Source organism: Geotrypetes seraphini, chromosome 8 (genome assembly GCF_902459505.1).
Source record: "Geotrypetes seraphini chromosome 8, aGeoSer1.1, whole genome shotgun sequence".
NCBI classification, from domain to species: domain Eukaryota; kingdom Metazoa; phylum Chordata; class Amphibia; order Gymnophiona; family Dermophiidae; genus Geotrypetes; species Geotrypetes seraphini.
Window position 1 is genome coordinate 86,129,352 of NC_047091.1, and position 21,084 is coordinate 86,150,435.

The window sequence follows — 21,084 nt, forward strand, 5'->3', positions numbered from 1 at the left end:
ACCCGGGTCACCTGACCCACCAGGCACGGCTCCCAGCCGGCCCACCGCTCATCCCCTGATGAGCCCAGCCAGTAGCTCGAGATACCGCCCAAATATCCCAACTCAACCTTCTCTACCCAGAAGCCAAAGGGTGGGCAGGTGGGAAAGCCGCCTCGGAGGACCAGAAACGCCCTTAGTCCTCCGAGGCCCGACTTATAAACCCTCCCCCCTCACGACGCCCTCCGATGCCACGACTAACCAATGACAGGTCTTCCCGGCGGCAGGAAGACCTGCCGACCAATCCCCTGCCTCCTGTTCCCCCCAACGGCCCCGCGTCTCCGACGGGCTACCACGCGGGCCTCCCAGCTCCGCATTAGGTACGCCCGTCGAGACGAGTTCTCGGGCTGCCTATAACAGCGGAATCTGGATAGGCCCGCTACCTACATATATTTCAAACCTTTACCCCTCCCCTACATTATCTCACAAAAAACTCAACACTAATTATGGTGAAAAATAGCCGCAGCCCTGTTTATTGGTCATAACAGGTTGTTAAATAACATAACAATGTATAAACAGTATAAACATTATAACACAAATTATTTCGAGCTACTGTAAAAAACAAGTTATGCCCCCGACCCCGCCATGAAGCAAGAATCTGGGGGGTGGCATGTCCCCCACATGCCCCACTAACCCGGGTCACCTGACCCACCAGGCACGGCTCCCAGCTGGCCCACCGCTCATCCCCTGATGAGCCCAGCCAGTAGCTCGAGATACCGCCATAGGGCCTGTAAACCCTTACAGGCCCCCCCCCCCCCAATGAACAGAAGGTGCGACTAAGATAGCGCCCAACGCTCACAACCCGACGAGAAATCATCCAAAAGCAAATCCCAGCCCACGTCCGACAAATGTACCCGATCCCTCGCAAATAAACCTAAACAGGACACATCCACCCATTCGTGTCGTAGTTGCACCCCCCCTAGACTCCACCCATCGCCCTACCTGACGGTTAACCTTGCACAGACCCCTGGTCCATCTCCGGGACTCCAGCCGGCGTGGTCGTGGAATAATGTCCGACCACAGCAGCGTCGTGCCAGGGAACCACTCCAATACCATCCTGAGATCACCCAGAAGAGTGTCAATCAGGTGCTTCCCCGTCTGGGAATCCACGTCGTTACCACCCAAATGCAGCAGCAGGACATCCGGACGACGAGGGCGACGACGGAAGTCAGCCAGCAACGGTAACAGCTGATGCCACCTCATGCCCCGCTGACCCCACCAGGACAAGCGAATGCCCAAGTGCTGCAGACCCAGGTGCTGACCCCCAGGCCGGATCGCGGCACGCTCTCCCACCCAGTGGACGAAGGAGTGCCCGACAATCTACACCGCACGCTGTCGCCGTACCGCATCTGCAAGGCAAACCCAACAATCAAATCCAGCCCTAAATCAAAACACAAAACTCTGGTTAGTAAAGTGTCAGTCCTGAGCATGCACCAACCAGCTATAGCCACCCACTCCCCTGAGACCAAGGTACCCATCAGTGGAAACATTAACTCAGCAGCCCTACCTAGCTCCCTCCCTGATCTAAACCTCGTGCCACCCCTGAGGCCTAATGTAACTCCTGTAACAGTCCGAGGACCAATGCACCAACCGTTGAATCCCTACACCTGGCACCCCAGCCAGAAAGGCACAAGTGGCAGCCCCAATCCGAAATGAATGAGTACCAAAGCGCGCCGGGTCCTCACCACATCGGCTCAAAACTAGACGCAGCACAGCTAAGAACTGATAACGAGTAAGGGGCCCGCCGTTTTCATGCAACAACAAGGCTAACCCCAAAGGAGGACGAACCGCCATATAGGCACACAGAGCCGTAACCGGGCAAGTAACACCCACTATCTTATGCAACACCACCATACGGCCCCTGCCCAGCTGGTCCATCTTGGATCTGGCAAGATATAAACTAACGGTACTGTCATCGCACTGTACATGCCGCAATAAAAAGCCACGCGCACACACCGAATCAGCAGGATGCACTAATAGCTCCCCGACGCGGAAGGCTCCGAAAAAAGCTAGCGAAAAAGCAGCAGTGAACAGCAGCACCTCGTTTCGGGATCGAGCCACCGCCGGCAATTCCACGATCAACCTCATCAACAAGTCATGAGAAATCGGGTTGCTGTGGTGCAATCCTAGCCATAGCCGTCAGAAGTCTACACACTAGGAAACCCGAGGACGGGCAACGCCACCCCAAGGCCCTGGAGAAGAATGTAAAACCAGCTAAGTGGCCAGGTACAACTCCCCGCTACAAACCCCCCACGATGCGAGTCCTGCACAAATTCCGCTAGCAGGGTCTCGGATACTGGTCCTGGGGACCAACCCCGGGAAGACAGGAAGGCGAACAATCGACGGAATCCAGCATTGTAGCAAGTCCAGGTGGTAGGAGCCACCGACTGTCTCAGCAAGTCCCAGAGCTCTTCCCGACCAGGCTCCATAAATGATCCGGCATCTGCAAACCATGGAGCTGCGCGTCTGGAGCCAGCCGACGAAACTGCGAAAAGTTAAAGCGAGAAAGAGCATCAGCAATACAGTTGCAACTCCCTGGCACATGCCTAGCCCTAATGTACAAATTGAGCCGCAAACAACGCAGAACGATCTCACACATCAACTGATTAACCTGCAAACATTTTGCGGCATGCCGATTGACGACCTCCACAACCCCCATATTATCGCACCAAAATATTACACACTTATTACACAGCCGAGCAGGCCAAAGTTCGCAGGCGACCAGTAGCGGGAAAAGCTTCAAGAGAGTCACATTACGCATAACACCACTCCGCTGCCAGGCTACAGGACACTGTAGCTCTTCAAACAGATAAGATGTGGATTTTGAGACTATTCTTTAAAAATAGACAGAAACAATTCCTGGGTTATAAGATTCAGATATATCCAGATATATCACGCGAGACGCAGAAGCGTAGACGTGACTTTCTTCTACTTAAACCAGGAGTCTTGGCTTTGGGGGCTACTTTTGATATGCGTCATCCCTCTAAGTGCATTGTACATTTCCAAACAAATAAGTATGTTTTCTTTGAACCATGTCAATTAACTTTCTTCTTGTCATTCACCAGACAGGGTAAAGAAAAATCTTAAGCTCGTTAGAAGAACTTAGCATTACATTTTGCTTCAGTCTCAAGCTCTTGCTTTATATTTGTTGACTTGTAACAATATTTTCTCTCTTTTTGAATGTGATCTAAGTTCAATTTCTTTCTGTACAAGTTTTGTATGCTTGATAAATAATTTGAAATTTATAAATAAATAATTTTTTAAAAAAACTCCTGAGTTTCTTGCCAGAGAATGGGGTGAATGCAGTTAGCTTAGCAGGATTAAAATAAGGTTTGGTTAACTTCCTAACAGTAAATTCCTAAGCCATTATTAGGATAGTTTTGGGAAAATCCACTGCTTATTTCTAGGTTACGCATCATAAAATCTGTTTTACTCATTGAGATCTTGACAGTAACTTGTGATCTAGGTTGGCCACTGTTAGAAACAAGATACTAGCTTTGATGGAACTTCGGTCTGTCCCAGTATAGTAATGCTTCAGTTCTTATCTTTCTACTGTCCCTAACCCCTCTCCCAGTAAGCCAGTTTCTACCTTCATCCTTCCTCCACCCTGGAATCCGTTCAATCTCTCTCCACTCATCTGGCTTGCCCTCCGATCCTCCCACTCATTTCCCCCATACAATTCTCACTATGAATTAAGCCCCGATCAATTTCCATTTTTCTTCCTCCTTGATTTAGCGACCTTCATCCTGTCCTGTCCACGACTGTTAGTAGGATAGGAGCGGTACAAGGCCTTTGCTGCATATTTCTTCTCCTTCTCCCCTGCTTCTCGGGCCCAAATATCCTGCCTCTGAGCCCCATAGGTGACAGAAGGCAAAAAGGATTGTGGAGAAGGCAGTGCTTGGAGATGAGACCGTACCCTTTGTCATACAAAGTTCAAATTTTGTAGCATTTAAGATGGCTGCAGAATCAGGATGAACCAGGGTCACTGGACATGGTTATCCTGTCTGCTCTGAAGTAGAGAGCTGCACGGGAACGGGGACGACGGGAATCCCGCGGGACCCGCGGGTTCCCCCTTCGGGTCACGGGGATCCCGTGGGGACGCCCCCTAGGGTCGCGGGAATCCAATGGGGACGCCCCCTAGGGTCACAGGGTTCCCGTGGGGACGCCTCCGAGGGTTGCAGGGTTCCTGCGGGGCTGGATGTACTAAGTCATGCGGCTTTTCTCCCTACCAGCTCTGCTTGCAGCACAGAGCCGAACGGAAGTCTTCCCGACGTCAGCGCTGACGTCGGGAAGACTTCCGTTCGGCTCTGTGCTGCAGGCAGGGTAGGTAAGGAGGAGTAGCCTAGCGGCTCGAGTGGCTACCAAGGGAGGGGGGCGGTCCGCCCCGCCCCAGGTGCAGCACAGCCGGCCAGGTCCGACAAACCTCCCTGCCCTTAACCGCAAATCTAAATTACCTTCTTACAGCAGCTGTAAGAAGGAAATTTAGATTCGCGGTTAAGGGCAGGGAGGTTTGTCAGACCGGGGCTGTTGTCAGCACAAAAGTAAGGGGACCTGGCCGGCTGTGCTGCACCCGGGGCGAGAGAGAAGGAGGGGGGAGAAGGACGCTGAAAGCACTGGGGAAGACAAAGGGGTGGAGAAGGACGCTGAAAGGCCATGGGGAAGACGAGGGGGGGGAAGGACACTGAAAGCATTTGTGGAAGACAGAAGGGGGAGAAGGACGCTGAGAGGACATGGGGAAGACGGGGGGGTGGTGGAGAAGGATGCTGAAAAGCCATGGGGAAGACGGGGGCGGGGGTTGAGAAGGACGCTGAAAGGACATGGGGAAGACAGAGGGGGGGGAGGACACTGAAAGGACATGGGGAAGACAGAGGGGGGAGAAGGACGCTGATAGGACATGGGGAAGATGGGGGGAGAAGGACGCTGAAAGGAAATGGGGAAGAGAGAGTGGGGAGAAAACGCTGGCAGGGAAGAAGACAGAGATGCCAGATTATGGGGGGAGCGGAGGGAAGAAGATGGGTGCCAGACCAATTTGGAAGGGGGGAGAAAGGAAGAGGCACAGTAACAGAGCAAATGGAAGACGCAGAAGGAAGAGAGACAGTGGATGGAAGGAACTGAATGAGAACATGAGGAAAGCAGAAACCAGGCAACAAAGGTAGGAAAATAATTCTATTTCTTTTTTTTCTTTTTTTTTGCTTCAGGATAAAGTAGTATATTAGTTGTGTTGATAAAAATTTATAAACAAAAGAGGCTCTGGTAGAAACCCGTTTACAAAGTATGTATTCTTCCCAATTAATATTTCCAAATTAATAAAGTCTTTTTGCTTATTTGTAAATGGGTTTCTACCAGAGCCTTTAATTCAGTAGCATAATTAAATGAAATAACTATTTCTGAAGTTTATAGGGACGGGCGGGGACGGAGGGGGATTCCTCGCGGGGACGGGCGGGGACAGAGGGGATTCCTCGCGGGGACAGGCGGGGACGGAGGGGATTCCTCACGGGGACGGGTGAGACTTTGGCAGGGACGGGTGGGGACGGGTGAGACTTTGGCAGGGACGGGTGAGACTTTGGCAGGGACGGGTGGGATTTCTGTCCCCGCACAACTCTCTACTCTGAAGTGCAACATATGCGCTTCACTCCCATGTCATGAACTGCTACCTTGGGTTACCGCACCTCCAGTTACAAAGTCCTACCCCTTTTTGACGCAAAATCTTATATTTTGCCCTCTCAAGTTTCCTTAGATCTCATTTTCCCCCTGCCCTATGGAGTGCTCAGGGTGGGGCACATTTGATTTAGAATGATATTATTCATTTCTATGTTCCACATTTATCCTTAATGCAGATCATTGTCTAATGACAATGCGTTGAAAATACTGAGACAATAACTCAGTTTAGAGCAGCTGTGATAGAACCAACCAACCAACGAACCCAAGAAAAGGGAAAGTAGCTTTAAGATGGGAATGAGTGGAGGTTTGAGCTGGGCTGGGTAAATGATACTTTATGTCCCCGCTCGTGCTTATATTCCAAGTTAATATCATTCACAGCAGTTTAACAACGCCAACATGTGTGGAGCAGGGCAAAGAATCCGTTCAGTTCTATCCCTTTTGGAGAATTTGCTGAATGAACACAGATTTGGAGGCAGTAATTGTAGCTTGGTTTTCCCGCGTTTGCAGAAAATGGCAGTTCTCTTTCAGGTCGGACTCTCTTGTATATTAAAGGCAGTTTGCGGATTTGTCACTGTTGTGTTTTTAGTTTTGATAGCTCAAGATGTCTGGACGTGGTAAAGGCGGAAAGGGTCTGGGTAAAGGAGGCGCTAAGCGGCACAGGAAGGTTCTGCGCGATAATATCCAGGGTATCACGAAGCCTGCAATCCGACGCCTGGCGCGCAGAGGTGGCGTAAAGCGTATTTCTGGTCTCATCTATGAAGAGACTCGTGGGGTGCTGAAGGTTTTCCTAGAGAATGTCATCCGGGATGCCGTTACCTACACCGAGCACGCCAAGCGAAAGACCGTGACCGCTATGGATGTGGTATATGCCTTGAAACGCCAGGGCCGCACTCTGTACGGCTTTGGAGGTTAAAGAGTGTCATTGACTTTTCTCAGTTCACAAAACCCAAAGGCTCTTTTAAGAGCCACCCACGCTTTCAAGAACAGAGCTGTAATTTCAGTGTCTTTTTAGCTATCTGTTGTAACAAATAGTCTTAACCACGAGGATCTCAACCGCCCCCCCCCCCCTTAAATATGTTAATTCACAGCTCAGGTTTCAGATTTCATGCCTTCAGGTCCAGATTTTAGCCAATCGTTCCACTGATATTACCGTTTTCTTACCCACCGCTCTGCACTGACAGTATTAGTAATAAATATGAGGAAACACTTCAGCCACATCAGCAGGGCCCAAGACAGCTGGCCTAACCTCTAGGCTACTTTCTTAGCTTGTAAAATAATCAAGTTTTGTCACTCTTAGTCTCGACACTTTTATGCTCTGATGGACCCTAGTGCTTCTCCCTCCCTTTGCTGAGACTAAAAGTGGCAGGGTAGCTATCTTGGGCCCTGCTGATCTGGGTTCAAGACCAGGTTGAACCAGGCAAAAATACTTTTTCCTGCCCAGACCTCCCTTAGCTGAAGTGTTTCCTCAAATTTATTATTCTTAATAAGACTGTCAGCACACATCCGTAGTGTTAGAAACTGCAAGTTACAAAGTTGTTAATAAATTAACTTTTTTAAGGATATGCGGTTGAGATCCGCGTTTTATACTTTCCCGATGAGACGCCTCCTCGGTGTTTTATGCTATCTTATTTAGGGTATGCGGGTCATGAGGGCTAGCAGCAAGAGGTTTTAAATATAGAGAAGGGGAAAAGAAACATAGAATCTAGGAGAAAAGGAAAACACCTCGCTCAGAACTTTGAAGAGAAGTGCTGTATAAACTAGAAATCCATCTCTTTATGTGTAGCATGTGGGTGGCTCTGAAAAGAGCCTTTGGGTTTGGTTTGTAGAGCTGTAGGCTAAGCCCGCAATTACTTGGAGCTGGTGTACTTGGTGACTGCCTTGGTGCCCTCGGACACGGCGTGTTTGGCCAGTTCACCGGGCAGCAGGAGGCGCACTGCGGTCTGGATCTCCCTGGAGGTGATGGTGGAGCGCTTGTTGTAATGAGCGAGGCGGGAGGCTTCTCCGGCGATGCGCTCGAAGATGTCACTCACGAAGGAGTTCATGATGCCCATAGCCTTGGAGGAAATGCCGGTGTCGGGATGAACCTGCTTCAGCACTTTATAGATATAAATAGCGTAGCTCTCCTTCCTCTGTTTCTTGCGCCTCTTGCCATCTTTTTTCTGAGTCTTGCTCACGGCTTTCTTGGAGCCTTTCTTGGCTGCTGGAGCTGATTTGGCTGGCTCGGGCATCTCAGTATAGTTCCTAACTACTTTCTAAAAGTAAGCAAACAGAATGTGCTGAATAATGGCGGAAGGCTTTATTTATAGTATACTTATGCAAATTTGTGTACCTGCGCGCCTTTCCTTGTTATTGGACCGAGTAAGTGTTGGGGGATATCCTCCGGTTACTTTCTAGAGCGGGATTGGTCCGCGAGCAAACCTTGGATGAAAATCAGCCTCATAGGCGGGGCTGAACTCGTTTATCCAATCAAAAACGATGTAGTGAAGCTTTAGGAAAGAATAAAAGTTCCGGGACAGAAGCGATTGAGATTCTTTTATTCTCACAAAGCCAATTTGAAAATAAGATGTCTGGGCGCGGCAAACAAGGAGGGAAGGCTCGAGCTAAAGCCAAGACTCGCTCGTCCCGAGCAGGGCTGCAGTTTCCCGTAGGGCGGGTGCACAGACTGCTGAGGAAGGGCAACTATGCTGAGCGGGTGGGTGCCGGCGCCCCGGTCTATCTGGCAGCGGTGCTGGAGTATCTGACCGCTGAGATCTTAGAGCTGGCCGGCAATGCCGCGCGCGATAACAAGAAGACTCGGATCATCCCCAGGCACTTGCAGCTGGCCATCCGCAACGATGAAGAACTGAATAAGCTGCTGGGGAAAGTCACCATCGCGCAGGGCGGCGTCCTGCCTAACATCCAGGCTGTGCTACTGCCCAAGAAAACCGAGAGCCACAAAGCGGCCAAAGGCAAATAAAGCTGTCCCATTGAGAGGACGTTAACCAGAAACCCAAAGGCTCTTTTCAGAGCCACCCACTCTTATCATGGAAAGAGCCAGTTTGCTGAATGAACCCATTTTTCTTTTGTAAACATTAGTTGTAAACTTGGCAAGACTTAATTGTACTATATGGAAGTGGATGTGTTAACTGTGAGCTAGCCTTGCTCCTGGGATCGAGGCTTGCATTGATCACCGCTGCAGTATTTTGGCACACCTCAAACTTATATGGAGACGAAGGAAGGTGTGTAGTGGCTTACCTGTTAGTAGAAAGATGTCAAAGAAAAGCGACAAAAAGAACATGGCATAGCCAAAAGGATAGGAATATCAATGGGGTTTTAGAACAGAAGGTAAAATTAGGTAAGTGACAGCTTTGAGCCGTCCAGGGAAAACAGGGTTAGGAATAAAAACTTCAAATCCCACAAACCACACCTTATAAAAATATCGATTTGTAGAGGCTTCTCTTCCGGACTGGGCAAGGAAGGAATTCTTATCTGACCAATCACTTCACAGGGCGGGCTTTTCAAACCTTGCCAACGAGAGCTGGGGCCTGAACACTCTCTTTTTAAAGACTTCTGTTAGCTTTTTTTTTAAAGCACTGATGGTTTATCGTTTCCCAGAGTGCACATGAATCGGAATATATATATATGTAAAGATAGAGTGTGTGCAAGCAATGACATTGAAAACAGGTGCAGCATTACAAGGATGGCAGGTGGGGCTTAAATATATGAAAGACTTTCTGTTGAACAGTGAGACCAATAGCCTTTCCAAAAGTTAGGTCATTTGATCCCAGATTGACATTTAGAATAGAAAGCAAACTGACCTTCATTAAACAATTTCAAGGAAATACCAAAGTAAGAAAAATACAGACAAGAAGTAAACAATTAGCACCACAATATTCCTAAAGGCTGCAGTGGTTAATCATATCTGTGTCTTCTTCCTCCTTCTCCTCCATGTTGTTCTCTTTCACGTCAACCCTTCTACTCTGGTTGTTGGCCTTTTATTATTGCCTTTCTGCTGCTCACTCAGGATGGCAGGAGAAAAGGCTACTTTTCAAGTTTGTAAAATATGTTTGTTTATTTATTTATTAATTCATCTGCTACTGGGGGAGAAGAGAGCAGTTTGGCAGAAGGATTTAATGATGTCAACGTATGGGTGAGGTAAGGGCAAGGAATATGGGGCAAATGTGTGTGGAAGTGTATGAGGGAAGTCCAAGCTATGCAGATTTGTGCAATTATACTATCTAAGTTACTCCTTTTGATAATTTTGATAATTTTGTGCCTCTGTGGGCTGGGTCCCATCACTGCTGTTTCATGAATGAGGGGGAGGTCAAACTAAGGAGGGAATGAGGCCAGGCTCATGTGGAGAGAAGGAAGAGATGTGGCAGTTTGGAAGAATTGTGCAAAATTATGCACAATTGCGCAGAATTCCACCAGAACTTGTACATAAAACCACTTTGATAGTGGTGTATTTGGATTTTAGCAAAGCCTTTGACAGTGCTCCACACAGGCATTTAATAAACTGAATACCCTTGCTATGGCCCCAAAAACAATGGACTGGATCAGGAACTGGTTAAGTGGAAGGCGACAGAGGGTAGTGGGTGCTGCCGATGGACACACTGAATAGGCAATTTGGGCCTTTATCTGCCGTCATGTTTATATGACTGTGAACTGATTATTTGAAATATTGTTTTGTAAAGATGCTGGTATTTGAAAGAAGCACAACAAAGTCACCTTTAGGCACATTTTTGTTATTTTGAGAGATATTTTTTTTAGGATTAAGTATGGGATGCTAGGGTAGGGGTTACAGTTAACGGAGGATGGTTAAGCTGCTGCCGGGAATATGCGAGGTGGGCTGTGGGGAATAGTTACAAAATTAGCGATGAATCTGAGTCGAAGGCAGAAATTCCTCAGAAATACAGTGGAACCTTGGTTTGAGAGCATAATTCTTTACAGAAGCATGCTCTCAATCCAAAGCGCTCTTATAACAAAGCAAATTTCCCCATAGGAAATAATGGAGACTTAAATGATTTGTTCCACATCCCAAACACTTTGTACTAAACTGTACTGTATAAAGTAAAAATATTCATCTCCTTACCACCACCTTTTTCATGCTGCTTCTTCTTCTAAGATGGACACACAGGAGGCACTGATGAGATGGGCACACAAAATGCACTGATAGGTACAATGGAGGCACTGATGAGATGGCACAAATAGCCTGCACTTTACTTTTGAACAGAATCCTGATTGGCTTGAGCCTGTGAGGTAGGAGAGGAGAGGATGAGGGATATTGTGTAGGACAACTTAATCATTGCTATCTGTTGGCTCAGTGGAATCTGTTTCTTTCTGTGTGATTTTAACAAGGAACCTATCCAGTGATAGTAGCTTCTGCCTCCTTTTGAGGATTTCTCGGAAATGTGACAATGCATTGTTGTTAAACAGATTTATCGCTCGCACTGCTACAGCCTTATTTGGATGGTGCTTTTCTACAAAATTTTGCACTTTTTCCCACATTTTAAACATCTCCCTAATCTCATTTAAAGTGAGAGATTACTCCGTCTTGTTCTCCTCCTCAGATGAGATCTCCTCCATTACCTCTTGTTGTTGTGCACAATGCAGATTCATCAGTTCATTGGTGGTCAGCTCCTGGCCATGTTCCTCCACCAACTCCTGGATGTCATCTTCATTCATCTCCAGTCCCATGGTCGTCCCCAAGGACACATTGTCATTGACAAGCGGAGTCTCATGTTCTTGACCAAACCCCTCCAAGCCATAGTCAAGAACGCAATCAGACCAGAGTTTTCTCCAAGCAGAATTGAGGGTTCTCTTGGTGACCCCTTCCCAAGCTTTATCGATGATCTTGAAGCAGTTAACAATGTGGAAATGATTTTTCCAAAACTCTCGGAAGGTAAGATTTGTTTCATCAGTTACCTCAAAGAGTTGCTGAAAGAGTGTTTTGGTATAATGCTTTTTAAAGTTTGAAATGACCTGCTGGTTCATGGGCTGGATTAGTGGAGTTGTGTTTGGAGGAAGGAACTTGACCTTAATGAACTTGGATTTCTGCAGAACCACAGACCTCGTTGACCCACTCAACGAACAAGATACGAATGACCCAAGCCCTGCTGTTGGACCTCCACAGAACATTTAACTGGCTTTTCTGCATCTTGCATTTCTTGAAGGCTCGTGGATTCTCAGAATGATACACAAGCAGGGGCTTGACTTTGAGTTCCCCACTTGCATAAGCACAGAACAAGAGGGTGAGACGGTCTTTCATGGGCTTTGACCTGGCATTGCATTCTCTTCTGCTGTAATGTAGGTTCTCCTAGGCATCTTTTTCCAAAAAAGCCCCGTTTCATCGCAGTTAAAAACTTCCTGCGGTAGGTAACACTCAGAAGCTATGAGCTCCTGGAACTCAGCAGCGAACATCTCAGCTGCCCGAGCATCCAAACTTGCAACCTCTCCGTACCTCACAACACTATGGATGCTACTTCTCCTCTTAAAGTTATCAAGCCATCCCCTGCTCGCCTTGTAGCCTTCTTCATTGTCTGTTGATGTACCTGGCAGTTTCCTTACAAGGTTGGTGTGCAATGCCTTAGCCTTCTCACAGATAATGCTCTCAGTCACAGTATCACCTGCAAGTTGCTTCTCATTTATCCATAGGAGAAGCAACTTTTCTACATCTTCCAGAACTCGTGGTTGTTTCTTTGATACTTTCGTGACTCCTTTTGCTGCATCTGGCCTCCTTAATTTTTCTTTCTTTTTTAATATTGTGCAAATGTTTGATGTAGGTTTATTATAACAACGTCAGCCACTCGCATACCTTTTTCATGTTCCTGGATTTCCTTCTTAACTGCCACTGTAATCATCTCCTTATTGGCTTCCTTTTCATGCTGCTTCTTCTTAGGGGTCATTCTCGTAGCTTACACTTTTACTATGGGCACACAGTTTATGAGATGTACACTCAGGAAGCACTGGTGAGGAGGAAGAGAAAAAGACGGAGGAATCGCTCACTCAGGATGCACTGATTAGATGGGCACAGGCTGGCAAAACAAGCTGCTTGTTTTGTTTTTATTTAATCTGCTGGCTAACAGCACTCACTGATGGTTGTTTTGTTGGCTAACAGCACAAGTTGATTTAATTTTTGTGCTGCTGCTTAACAGCACACGATGTTTGTTTTGGTTTTGAGTGTTTTTTTGCTGGCTAATACCATAAGTTGATTTTGTTTTGGTGTAATGGCTACCACAGGATGATTTTATTGGGTGCTGCTGGCTCAACAGCACACAATGTTTTTTTTTTTTGCTGGCTACAGGATTTTAGAAACATAGAAAGATGACGGCAGAAAAGGGCTATAGCCCATCAAGTCTGCCCACTCAACTGACCCACCCCAATAAGTCTGAATGCTAATGACCTAGTTCCTTAACTCGACCTTCGTAGGGATCCCACGTAGATGTCCCATTTATTCTTGAAGTCAAGAACGCTGGTGGTCTCGACCACCTGCACCGGAAGCTTGTTCCAGTGATCCACCACTCTTTCCGTGAAGAAATACTTCCTGGTGTCACAACTAAATTTCCCCCCTCTAAGTTTAAGCGGATGCCCTCTTGTGGCCGAGGGTTCTTTGAGAAAAGGATGTCATCTTCCACCTCGACACGTTCTGTGATGTATTTAAATGTCTCAATCATGTCTCCCCTCTCCCTACGTTCCTCCAGAGTGTAGAGCTGCAATCTGTTCAGTCTCTCTTCGTATGAGAGACCCTTGAGCCCCGAGATCATCCTAGTGGCCATCCGCTGAACCGACTCGACTCTAAGCACGTCTTTACGGTAATGTGGCCTCCAGAATTGCACACAGTACTCCAGATGAGGTCTCACCATGGTCCTGTACAGTAGCATTATGACTTCTGGTTTCCGGCTGACGAAACTTCTATTGATACATCCCATCATTTGTCTTGCCCTGGATGAGGCCTTTTCTACCTGTTTGGCAGCCTTCATGTCTGCACTGATGATTACTCCCAAATCTCGTTCTGCCGAGGTCCTAGTCAATGTTTCTCCATTTAAGATGTAAGTTCTGCATGGATTTCCGCTACCGAGGTGCATGACCTTACATTTCTTAGCATTGAAACCCAGCTGCCATGTTGAGGACCAGTTTTCCAAAGCAAGAAGGTCCTGTGTCATATTATCCTGCAAACATCCTTCACTTACTATGTTGCATAGTTTGGCGTCATCAGCGAATAATGTTACCTTACCCTGCAGCCCTCGAGTCAAGTCCCTTAAGAACATAAGCAGTGCCTCTGCTGGGTCAGACCAGAGGTCCATCTTGTCCAGCAGTCCGCTCACGCGGCGGCCCATCAGGTCCAGGACCTGTACAGTGGTCCTCTATCTATACTCTTCTATCCCTTTTTTCTTCAGGAATTCATCCAATCCCTTCTTGAACCCTGATACCGTACCCTGTCCTATCACACCCTCTGGAAGTGCATTCCAGGCATCCACCACCCTTTGGGTGAAGAAGAACTTCCTAGTATTGGTTCTGAATCTGTCCCCTCTTAATTTTTCCGTATGCCCTCTCGTTCTTGTAGTTTCTGAAAGTTTGAAGAATCTGTTCCTCTCCACTTTCTCTATGCCCTTCATGATCTTGTAAGTCTCTATCATGTCCCCTCTAAGTCTCCGCTTTTCCAGGGAAAAGAGCCCAGTTTCTCCAATCTCTCAGCATATGAAAGGTTTTCCATACCTTTTATCAATCGCGTCGCTCTTTTCTAAACCCTCTCAAATATCGCCATATCCTTCTTAAGGTACAGCGACCAATATTGGACGCAGTACTCCAGATGCGGGCGCACCTCTTTCGATCTGGTTGTAATGCCTTTCTTGATAATACCTAGCATTCTATTCGCCTTCTTAGAGGCTGTTGCGCACTGTGCCAACGGCTTCATTGTGTTGTCCACTATTACCCCCAAGCAGTGTTCCCTCTAAGCGGGCGGGTGTTGTGAGCAAACTTTTTTCACCGTGAGCCAAAAATATCGGGCGCCAGCAAGTTATGAGCCAACTCGCCCGATTCTCCTCTCGCCGCCCTGCCATCTGCCGTACGCCTCTTCCGATCGTGCGCTGTGACGAGAAACGTGTGCGCTGCGATGTAATATTTTGTGCGCCAGCGCACGCCAGCGCAGCTTAGCGGGAACACTGGTTCAAATGGTTTTATTTATTTCCCCAAATTTATTTTTGTTATACGCATTGAAAATATTTGATATTGCGTTTAAATCAAAATCTCAATAAACTTGAAACGAGTGCCCGTGAGATTGTGGGAGGGTTAAATACTCAAAACTTAGAAGTTTTTGCTACGCCAGCTTTCTGGTATCTTTACATACAGTGGCATACCTAGCATATGTAACATCCGGGGCCCATCATTTTTTGGCACCCCCCCCCCCCATCTGTAAGAAAAACATGATTTTTAGTAACAAACCACACGTCACACATGAGTACCTAGGAAAAGGCAGCATCTTACATATTGCAGTGAGCAGTACATCAATACACCCATTGTAAAACTAAACAAGCCAGACCAGCACAGATCAATCCTACACCGTCAATCCTAACAGAAAACCATGTCTTTCGAACACACAGAACACAGAAAACACATTCGCCTAGTAAGGAATATGTAATCACAAACTAACCCCTCCCTCTTTTACAAAACTGTAGTGTGGATTTTAGCTACGGAGGTAACAGCTCTGATGCTCATAAAATTCTGAGCATCAGAGCTGCTACCACCAAGGCTGGTGCTAAAAACGCTTCACAGTTTTGTAAAAGGGGGGATAAAATAAAAATACATAGACAAAGGTTAAATTGAACCAGCAAGAAGCTGGACTCTGCATACAATGCTTCACAGAAACAGTGACACATGTCTCCTAAAGCAATAAATAAATAGAAATTTTTTTCTACCTTTGTCTTCTGTGGTTTCTCCTTTCCTCATCTTCTTGTAACTCTCTTCCTTCCATTCACTGTCTGCCGTCTCTCTTCCCCTATATGGCATCTTCTCTCCTTCTATGCCCCTTCCAGAAACTGTATGCCTCCCCCTTCCATCTCTCCTTTCACCCCATTGGTCTGGCATCTCTCTCCTCGCCTTCCCTCTCCCACACCTCTCCTCATAGTCTGGTATCTCCCCTTCCCTGATTCTCTGGCATCTCTCTCCTTTCCTTTTCTTCCATCTTTCGCTCCCCCTCCATGCTCTCACATCTCCCCCTTCCTTTTCCCTTAGACTGGCATACCTTCCTCCTATGCTCCAAGCCCTGGCATCTCCTTTAATTCCCTCCCTCATCTTCCTTCTCCCTCCAGCTGGGTACCGCAACACTCTTCCCTGCAGCTCTGCACTTCCCCACAATTGCCATGCTTCGGTTCCTCTTCTTCCTTCCTTCCTCCCCCCTCCCCCTCCCGCGGGACCCTGCGGCACCATCAACTCTTACTCCCTCTAATGTCGGCCCTGCAGCTCCAGACTTCCTCGCACCTTCTCCCCTCCCCCTTTGGATCGCTATTATTTTAAATGTTATAGCCGCGGAGCTGTATCCATCAGTGGAGATGTCTAACCTCGGCCTGCCCCGGAACTCTTACTGCAGCAGCCGCCCGTCTAGGCAGGAACAGGAAGTCACTGTTGCAGTAAGAGTTCCGGGGCAGGCCGAGGTTAGACATCTCCACTGATGGATACAGCTCCGCGGCTATAACATTAAAAATAATAGCGATCCAAAGGGGGAGGGGAGAAGGTGCGAGGAAGTCTGGAGCTGCAGGGCCGACATTAGAGGGCGTAAGAGTTGATGGTGCCGCAGGGTCCCGCGGGGGGGGGGGGGAGGAAGGAAGGAAGAAGAGGAACCGAAGCATGGCAATTGTGGGGAAGTGCAATCCCCCCAATGCGTCCCCTTACCTTACCTCCCCTTACCTTTGCGACGCGTGTGTGCGCTGTGAAGAGAAACTTTGCGCTGCGATGTAATATTTTGTGCGCGAGCGCAGGCCAGCGCACCTTAGCGGGAACACTGCCCCCAAGTCCTTTTCTTGGATACTTTCACCCATTATCAGCCCTTCCATTGAATAGCTGTACTTCAGGTTTCTGTTCCCTACATGCAAGACTTTACATTTCTCTACATTAAACTTCATCTGCCATCTCATCGCCCACTCTTCTAGTTTGTTCAGGTCCCTTTGTAATTCCTCGCAGTCCTCTTTAGTCCCAACTCCACTAAATAGTTTGGTGTCGTCTGCAAATTTTATTACTTCGCATTTTGTCCCTGTTTCTAGATCGTTTATAAATACATTAAACAGCAGTGGCCTGAGTATTGACCCCTGCGGAACACCACTCGTGACCTTCCTCCAGTCAGAGTAGTGGCCCTTCACTCCTACCCTTTGCTTCCTATCCACCAACCAATTTTTTATTTATCTATGTACGTCTCCTTCCATCCCATGGTTCTTCAGTTTCAGTAGTAGGTGTTCATGGGGTACCTTGTCAAAGGCTTTTTGGAAATCCAAGTATAAGATGTCTATGCGGTCCCCATTGTCCATTTGTTTGTTAATTCCTTCAAAAAAGTGCAATAAGTTTGTTTGGCACGATCTTCCCTTGCAGAAGCCGTGCTGTCTTGTTTTCATCAGTTTGTTTCTTTCTAGATGCTCATTGATGCTGTCTTTTATCAGCTCTTCCGCCATTTCTGCTTACCAGTCTGTAGTTCCCCGGGTCACCTCGCGATCCTTTTTTAAAGATGGGCGTAACATTAGCTATCCTCCAATCCTCCAGGATCACGCCTGTTTTCAGGGATAGGTTACAAACCTGCTGTAGTAGTTCTGCTATTTCCTCCTTTAGTTCTTCAAAACCCTAGGGTGGATTCCATCCGGGCCTGGAGATTTGTCACTTTTTAATCTATCTATCTCCTTATGTACGTCCTCGAGGCTTACCTCCATTGATGTTAATTTTTCTGTTTGGTCTCCTGTGAAGATTTTTTCAGGTTCCGGCACGTTGGATGTAAAGAACATGTTTAGTCTAGCCGCCACTTCTTTCTCCTCCTTCACCACTCCTTTCCTATCTCCGTCATCCAGCGGTCCCACTTCCTCCCTTGCCGGCTGCTTCCCTTTAACATATCTGAAGAACGGTTTAAAATTTTGTGCTTCCCTGGCTAGCTTCTCTTTTTCCTCTTCTGACTATGAGGTGACATTCTTTTTGATGCTTCCTGTGCTCTTTCCAGTTCTCCCCGGTTTTGTCTTTTTTCCATTCCTGGAATAAATATTTCTTGTCTCCTATCGCTTTCTTCACTTCTTTAGTTATCCACGCCGGGTCTTTAGTTCGGTTCTTTTTGCATCCTTTTCTAAATCTGGGGATATACAGATTTTGTGCTTCGCTCACCGTGTCCTTGAATAATGACCAGGCTTGCTCTACAGTCTGATTTCCTTGAGCTGTTCCTAACTTTCTTTCTTACCATTACTTTCATTGCTTCGTAGTCTCCTTTCTTGAAGTTCAAAGTTGTCGCTTTGGTTCTCTTCCCCTTCGATATTCCTACTTCAATCTTGAACTTGATCATATTATGATCGCTGTTTCCCCAACGGTCCCACTACTTCCACTTCTTTTACAGGTCCTCTTAGCCCATTGAGGATTAGGTCCAGAGTGGCATTCCCTCTCGTCGGTTCTCTGACAAGCTGTTCCATGAAGCAGTCCTGTATAGCTTCCAGGAATCCGGTCTCCCTAGCACATTTTGAGTTTCCAAGACTCCAGTCTATTCCCATAACAATCGTGTTATCGCCTTTACAGTAACATGATGTTTGTTTGGGGTTTTTTTGCTGGCTGGCTACAGGATATTATGTGCTGCTGAATAACAGCACACAATGTTTTGGGGTTTTTTTTCCCCAGCTATAAGATGATTGTACAGTACTGTACTGTATTGTGTGCTTAACAGCACATGATTGATTGTTGTTTTGCTGGATAATATCACAAGCTAGTTCGTGCCTTTTCCCTCAATGGACAATCTCCACGCGGTTCTCCTGGTCTGGCAATCTTCGCGCATGCACTGTGCTTTTATAGTGTCTTTCTTCGTGGCATGCATGTCCTGTACATGCCAGTGAAATTGCTCATGTAGCAAGTAAAGCGCTCGTTGTCTGAGGTACAGATGTAGGGCCGCACTTGCTTTTTTAATGAATCATACTCGGTTTCTGAGTCGCCGATTTTTTGAATGTTGTGCTCGTCTTGCAAAACACTTGCAAACCGGTGCACTCATAAACCGAAGTACCACTGTACATTTCTGTCCAACTATTCTCTCTCTAGCAACCCTCTAAACCCAGAGAAGAGTTAAGAGACATTGCTGTGAGAGTGTTTGGAAAACAATTCTGACCCTGGGTTTTGATGCGGGAGTAGTAGAGGACCAGCTTCAGGGTGCATTTCTCACTGTATCCAACATGATTTGGGGGGGGGGAGAGACGGCATATTCCTGGCTGTTGATGGCAACGCAATTATTAAGGGCCCTATTACTAAGCTGTGTTAAAAAGTAGCCGGAGTTATCATTACTGCAGGACTTTTCCGCAAGCTGAGAACACTTTCAGCACAACTGTAAAATGGCCACATTTCCCATTTTCTCTTCTTCTCCATGCAGTAAGTTCCACTTTTAGCATGTGGAAATTAATGTATGAGTCCTTGCCAACACCTAGTGCCTCTTATACAAAGTCATCGTGGCGATGCTGCTGTGGTAAATGCAGTGAAGCTTGTAGGAATTGAATGGGCTTTGACGCATTTACCGCAGCTTTGTTAAAGAAGCCCCTAATTTCTAGCTGGTAAGAGCTCCTGAGCTATGCTAACCTATTACTGGCCAATACTTATTTTGGTGCCTCAAATGTTAGACCAGTTTCTGGGTATATTTGACCTTCTGATCCCAGAAATGGCACCAGTTTTTTTCCCATCAGCTCTAGTATTTGAGATACAGAACATATTCCATATACAACTCTTCATTCTGCCGCTCATTAAAAAATTGGGATATTTTAATGTAGTGTCTAAATTAATATCTTTTAATCATGAAGGAAACATAGTAAAATTAAATTCAACCATATCTAAGAAACTAGAGCTGGATGGAGAAATTCAAAATGATGGCAGCAGCTTAATCGCATTCCTGAACCGATACGAGAGTGTTTCGTTCTAATTTTTCCTATCAGTAATCATATGCCGCACACCAGGCGCAAGGGGATAGTTCAGGTGGATTCCTTGACACCTCGAACTTCCTTCCCGATGCAGCGATCGATTCGGGAGTTTGCAACTATGCATAATACCATGGAGTTACCTGGGGTGTTGGTGGCATTATCCCCCACATGAGAAGTGGAAGACTTTTCCCTGGGGACATCTTTATCTCCCCCAGTAGCTGTTCCTCCACCGCAACCTGCTCCTACCGCGGCACTGACTGAGGAGCCCTGTCAAATGGATACTGCAGGGGGAACCCCGGATCGAGGGACAGGGGCCGTGAGTTTGAAGTAGCAGGGGACCTCGGAGCTGTAGGAAAACCCAGCTATAAGTTGATCAAGGTGATTACATTATAAAACATTTTGGATGCCCTTGCTAGCCTAACTGTAGCAGTGGCCAACTCCTCACAAGAAATAGCAGCTTTAATAAGTACTGTTGACTCTTTGGGACTTAAACTAGAGGTGACTAAAGAAGATTTTACTAAGGAAGTAAAACAAGTTAATGATAAAGTTGAAAAACTCCAACACTTATCTTCTGGATTAATTAAGGATAAAACTCAATTGAACCGTAAGGTTGAACAGTTAGAAAACTTTAATCATGTGCTGAATATTCGTCTTTTGAACTTTCCTAAAACCCTTAGAGTATCTCCCATTGAGATGTATAAAAAATATCTTGTTAAAATTTTCCCCTATATACCATCTGTTAACAAGATTTATTACCTATCTTTAAGGAAAGAATGAAGAAGTCCTAAATGTATCTGATCTTTTGGAATCAACTGTATTTGAATTATCTGAAAGAATGATGCTACTGATTTCATTAGTTTTTGAACAAGATGCAAGTAGCTCTCTATGTAAAGATCAATATCCAAGCGACCGAAATGCAAGGGACCTGGGGAGAGGAAGAAGCGATATGGATTGCTCTGAAAAGAGAAGATGGAACTTCTATCTACGTGGGTGTAGTCTACAGACCTCCGACTCAATCGCAGCAAATTGATAAGGATCTGATTGTGGATATCCAAAAGTTTGGAAGGAAAGAGGAGGTTCTGCTATTGGGAGATTTCAACCTGCCGGATGCGGACTGGAATGTTCTGTCTGCGGAATCGGAAAGAAGTAGGGAGATTGTGGATGCCTTTCAAGAGGCTCTGCTCAGACAAATGGTGACGGAACCCACAAGGGAAAAAGCGATATTGGATCTGGTCCTCATAAATGGAGAGAGTATCTCTAATGTTCAAGTGGGTGCTCACCTGGG

At 46.7% G+C, this 21,084-nt stretch overlaps 3 protein-coding genes across 3 annotated transcripts; 2 read left to right on the forward strand and 1 right to left on the reverse strand.

Annotated features, from left to right (window-relative positions):
• Positions 1-6,288: 6,288 nt before the first annotated feature.
• LOC117364957 (histone H4) lies at positions 6,289-6,666 on the forward strand. Its single transcript, XM_033954705.1, has one exon. The coding sequence runs from the start codon at positions 6,299-6,301 to the stop codon at positions 6,608-6,610; it is 312 nt and encodes a 103-aa protein (XP_033810596.1). The 5' UTR covers positions 6,289-6,298; the 3' UTR covers positions 6,611-6,666.
• Positions 6,667-7,486: 820 nt separating this feature from the next.
• On the reverse strand, positions 7,487-7,959 carry LOC117364944 (histone H2B-like). Its single transcript, XM_033954691.1, has one exon. The coding sequence runs from the start codon at positions 7,923-7,925 to the stop codon at positions 7,545-7,547; it is 381 nt and encodes a 126-aa protein (XP_033810582.1). The 5' UTR covers positions 7,926-7,959; the 3' UTR covers positions 7,487-7,544.
• A 258-nt stretch (positions 7,960-8,217) lies between these two features.
• Positions 8,218-8,686, forward strand: LOC117364938 (histone H2A type 1). The gene has a single exon (XM_033954685.1). The coding sequence runs from the start codon at positions 8,261-8,263 to the stop codon at positions 8,651-8,653; it is 393 nt and encodes a 130-aa protein (XP_033810576.1). The 5' UTR covers positions 8,218-8,260; the 3' UTR covers positions 8,654-8,686.
• Positions 8,687-21,084: the final 12,398 nt, after the last annotated feature.